The following is a 5,235-nucleotide window of genomic DNA, read 5'->3' as shown; positions in this document are numbered from 1 at the left end:
GTAATGAGGGGAATCCCAAAATTAAAACAGAAAAAGCTGAGCTATTACAGTTTTATTCAGTGATTGAAGTTAAAATGCCGCATCGAAGCAGCATTTCGCTTGAAAAAAAGTTATTAATGATTAACAAAGTTAATGAAGGAAAGAAAAAAAAAAAAGATATTGTCAATGAATTCGGAGTTCTTCCCAGCACTTTATCAAATATTATAAAAAATAAGGAAGTGATTTTAAAAACTGCGGAGGATTTGGCAGTAAATACCAAACGCGAAAGACTTCGACCTTGTCATTTTGAGGATATTGACGAAGCAATATGAGGCAAGTACAGGTTGGTTAGACAAGTTCAAAAGTCGGCATGGCGTTATTCAAAAGACATTATGTGGGGAAAGTGCTGACGCCAACATAGAAAACCGTGATGAATGGGTAACGAACGTCTTACCGAAATTAATTGAAAATTACAACATTAACGACATTTTTAATGCCGACGAGACTGCTTTGTTTTTCAAATGCTTGCCAACTAAAACACTGGCATTCAAAAATGAAAAATGCTTTGGTGGGAAGTAAAGCAAGGAGAGAATAACTGTCCTGGTGGGAAGCAATATGACTGGATCAGAAAAGCTAAAATTACTGGTAATCGGAAAGGCCAAAAATCCGAGGTGCTTCAAGGGAATAAAATCTTTAGGTGTCGATTATGAGTTTAACAAAAAAACATGGATGACCAGTGAGATTTTTACGAAATGGATTGTAAAACTCGACAAAAAATTTTGTGACCAAAACAGAAAGGTGTTGTTTTTTGCACTGCCCACCCTAAAGATGTAAGAGACAAGTTGAGAAACATTCATCTCGCTTATTATCCTCCCAACATGACTTCGTTACTGCAACCAATGGACCAAGGCATTATCTACAACATGAAACAGTATTACAGAAAACGAATTTTAACGAATATATTGACTCAAGTGGATGAGGGAAATTCTGTTATGGCCATAGACTTGCTGCAAGCAGTTCGAAATCTTAGCAATGTATGGAATGTCTATGTTAAACCAGAAACAATTGCCAACTGTTTTAAAAAGGCTGGATTTTCAAAAGATGCTATGCAGACTCCATTTGAGCATTGGGATGAAGAGGATCTTCTTTCAATATGGGATTTGGCTGCTTTACAGTCTTCATTTAAAAAAGTAGCAAATATCGAAGCATCGTTTGATGACTACGTAAATGTTGATAATGGTGTGCAGACTTGGGACAACCCATCCGAAGAAGATATTCTCAACAGCATTTTTGAAAGTCGCGGAGTTCCAGCTGAACCTGGTAAGCATTTATCTTTTTATAGTCAAACAAAAATTTAATATGTATGTAAATATTATTTCAGATAACGATGAACACGATTTGACCGTTGAAGAATTGGCAGAAACTGAGGAGGCATTACCTACGTTGATACAAGCTGCTTCATCCATTAGCGTAATTAGAACCTTTGTGGAAATGAGGAGTGACGTGCCGCTTCATGTTTTCAACTCTCTACATGATTTGGAAGCTTTTATTGAAAATGAGAAATGGAAGACTGTAATTCAAACCAAACTCACTGATTATTTTAAATAAAATTACATAAAAAATCAATGTTTCTTTATAATGAAGTTTCTATATAGTGAAGTGATTTTTAGGTCCCGTGCGAATTCACTATATGGAAGTTCGACTGTATTTTTATTTTTTTCATAACTTTTTTTTGTTAAATAATTTTTTCAAAAATAGTTATTTTTAAAAATAATTTTTTTCCCTAAAATAATTTTTTTTTGTTCAACATTCCAATTTCAAAAATATTTTTCGTAATAAAATTTTTTTTTTTTTTTTTTTAAAGTTTAATTAGAAAAAAATTGCGTTTATGACAAAATACTTTTTTTAATATTTTTATTTCAAAAATATTCCTTTTTAAATCATAAATTTTTTTTTGTAAAATTGTTTTTTCAAAAATAATTTTTTTTTTATTGATAATTTTTTCCACTAAAATAATTTTTTGTTTTCAATCTTTTAATTTCAAAAATATTTTTCGTAATAATTTTTTTCTTTTGTTTTAAATACTGTTTTTAAAAAGATTAATTAGAAAAAAAGTTGGTTTTAAGACAAAATACCCTTTTTAATATTTTTATTTCAAAAATGTTCTATTTTAATTCATAAGTCTTTTTTTGTAAAATGATATTTTCAAAAATAATTTTTTTAAAAATAATATTTTTAATAATAATTTTTTCTCCTTAAATAATGTTTTCTTTCAATCTTTTAATTTCAAAAATATTTTTCGTAATAAACTTTTTGCTTTTGTTTTAAATATTGTTTTTAAATATTTAATTTAAGGAGGTTGAATTAGTTTTAAAGGTGGCACACAGATGGCGCTATTTATCACTTTATCGCGTTGGCAATACTGAATATATATTCATGACAAAGCCTCATCCCTAGGCTTTGTTTATCAGTATCTGTCATTTCGCTGAAGTATAAACAACGCAGTGTTTTCGTGCTCCGAGTATGTAAACTTTCGTGCCGTCGAAACGCAATTTGCGGGAAGCTTTGCTTTTCTGCTTCAATTTGAAAAAAAATACAACCCAAGCCCGTGAATTGCTGCAGGAGGCCTACCCAGACCATACTCCGTCGATTTCAACATGTGAGTACTGGTTTCGACGATTCGAAAGTGGTGATTTTCACACCGAAGACAAGGAGCGTCTTGGCCAGCCCAAAAAGTTCGAGGACGCGGAATTGGGGGAATTGGTAAACGAGGACTCGTGCCAAACCCAAGAAGAGCTTGCTGAATCATTGGGCGTTGATAAATCAACCGTTTGCAAGCGTCTAAAAGCGATGGGAATGATCCAAAAGCAAGGACATTGGGTCCCGTACGAGTTGAAGCTGCGCGACGTCGAACGGCGATTTTTTACGTGCGAATTGCTGATCGAGCGACAAAATCGGAAGGGTTTTTTGCATCGGGTGGTGACTGGCGACGAAAAATGGATCCACTACGACAACCCAAAACGCAAAAAATCATGGGGTTTGCCCGGCCACGCATCAACGTCGACGGCCAAGCAGAATATTCACGGCAAGAAAATCATGCTCTGCATTTGGTGGGATCAGGTCGGCGTCGTATATTTTGAGCTGCTCCAACCGGGCGAAACAATCACGGGAGATCGTTACCGACTGCAATTGATGCGTTTAAGCCGGGCATTGAAAGAAAAACGGCCGGAAACGGTAAAAAGGCACGACAAGGTTATTTTGCAACATGACAACGCTCGGCCGCATGTTGCTCAACCTGTCAAAAAATACCTTGGAACGCTTGGCTGGGAAGTGTTACCCCACCCGCCGTATAGTCCAGACATAACTCCCTCCGATTATCATTTGTTCCGGCATATGAGTCTCGATTTGGCGGACCAGCGGTTCTCCTCGTACGAGGCTACCAAAATATGGGTTGAGTCATGGATAGCCAAGCAGCGGCCAGAATTTTGGAGAAACGGCATCCGGAAATTGCCCGAAAGATGGGCGAAAGTTGTAGCTAGCGATGGCCAATACTTCGAATAAAATATTTTGTACCGTTTTTTCACAATAAAGCCCCAAATCTTCGAAAAAAACCTTTAAAACTAATTCAACCTCCATAATAGCTTTTGTTTTTTTTTCTATCTTTTAATTTAATTTTAATGTCGCAACAAAAAAAACCTTTAATATAAATTCCTTTTTAAATCATAAATTTCAAATATTCCTTTTTAAATCATAACTTTTTTTTGGTAAAGTATAATTTTTCCAAAAATAATTTTTTTATAATAATTTTTTCCCCCTAAAATATTTTTTGAATCCTTTTAATTTCAAAAATATTCTTCTTCGTAACCAAATTTTTTCTATTGTTTTAAATAGTTTAATTAGAAAAAAAAGTTGTATTTATATGACAAAAAAGTATTTTTTTTTAATATTTTTCCTTTTTGTGGCGTGCGCCTTGATATTTTTCCACACATTTTTTTGTCGTCTCCAAATGACAATTAGTTTTTCAAGAGGAGCTTTGCCATTGTTTGCTGAGGGGTAATACTTTTTTCTATCATTTTGGTATTTCCTCCCGCATGGTAGTCACGCACCAGCCCTTTCGGATAAGGCAGCCGTGGAATACTGCGATGATAATTTCTTTAGAATACAGTAACTCACGAGATTCGTGTTCGTGTATGGAGTTTTTTATCCCTTTCAGAGGAAGTGTAAAAGTAAACAAACAGGATTATAGCTTAAAATATGCTTAATAAATGTTATCATCAAATGTGTACCGTTGGTGCTCCTTGGTATATCCACAGCTTTGATCTCGAACGTGACCTCACTTTTGATTCAGCTCCAGACACAATAAAGAGCTCCAGTTCCATTTCTCATAAAGAGAGACTGAATAAACACACAAGCACAAAGGCGTCCATCTTTGCTGACACAAATACTTGGAGAGAAAGCCTGAAGCAAAAGTGTCGACAAGACGCTATTTTAGGTTGCTTCACCATTTGTGGAACAACATCAAGACGCACACCACAAATAGGAGGAGGAGCTCAGCCAAACACTAACAGAATTGTACGCGCCAATTATTTATTTATTTTATTTTTAATGGGTTAAAATATTATAATATATATAATATAATTATAATATATTACAAAAATACTACTCGTGAAATTCGACCATAAATGTTCGAACTGGGTGCTTTGCGCAGATAAGTAGTTTAATAAATTTTCTTACTATTTCGAAAAGCACTCAAGTACTATACAGAATATAACAAAGTATTAGGATATAAAGAAATGTGTGCCTAAGAATGCAAATAGCCTTGGTGTTAATGATTTAACTAAATTTTCCTAGCTCTTTTATCCTAAATCGATTTCATTCCGCCCGCAGAAAATATACCTAAAACTGCTGCACAGCACAATACGATTTTTTTCTTTTTCTGCTCCCAATAGGCTTTCTTGCTAATTGTCTGCTTCATAAAATTTCTTATTTTTTTATTTTTACTTTTTTTTATTTTTATATATTTTTTTTATAAATTTAAATCATATTTTTGTTGTTAGCACCAGCTGAAAGTCTTCAAACATGCCTCAGGCAAGCCAACTTACTAATTTCGTTCCCACGATAGTCGATTCTAAGTAACCGGAACGACCCGGATTTATATCCAGCCAAGAACTGCCACTTCAGCAGCATTTCCCGAACATGTATGGGGAATGTTTATGCTGCTACAACAACAACTACTAATTCCGTTAAGCACCGTGT

General features: G+C 34.3%; 1 protein-coding gene across 1 annotated transcript; it reads left to right on the top strand.

Moving 5' to 3' along the window:
* The first annotated feature begins 633 nt into the window (after nucleotides 1-633).
* Nucleotides 634-1,671, top strand: LOC128857379 (tigger transposable element-derived protein 6-like). The gene is made up of 2 exons (XM_054093122.1): nucleotides 634-1,299; nucleotides 1,361-1,671. The coding sequence occupies exons 1-2, from the start codon at nucleotides 858-860 to the stop codon at nucleotides 1,585-1,587; spliced, it is 669 nt and encodes a 222-aa protein (XP_053949097.1). The 5' UTR covers nucleotides 634-857; the 3' UTR covers nucleotides 1,588-1,671.
* The last annotated feature ends 3,564 nt before the right edge of the window (nucleotides 1,672-5,235 follow it).

The sequence above is a fragment of the Anastrepha ludens genome, chromosome 3, assembly GCF_028408465.1.
Source record: "Anastrepha ludens isolate Willacy chromosome 3, idAnaLude1.1, whole genome shotgun sequence".
Lineage (NCBI taxonomy): Eukaryota > Metazoa > Arthropoda > Insecta > Diptera > Tephritidae > Anastrepha > Anastrepha ludens.
This window is presented reverse-complemented; position numbering and strand designations above follow the sequence as displayed.

Bases quoted from the DNA above. Each gene is read 5' to 3' on its own strand.
- LOC128857379 (XM_054093122.1), top strand. From the start codon at position 858: ATGACTTCGTTACTGCAACCAATGGACCAAGGCATTATCTACAACATG. The intron at 1,300-1,360 runs GTAAGCATTTAT...ATATTATTTCAG, and splicing joins CGGAGTTCCAGCTGAACCTG to ATAACGATGAACACGATTTG.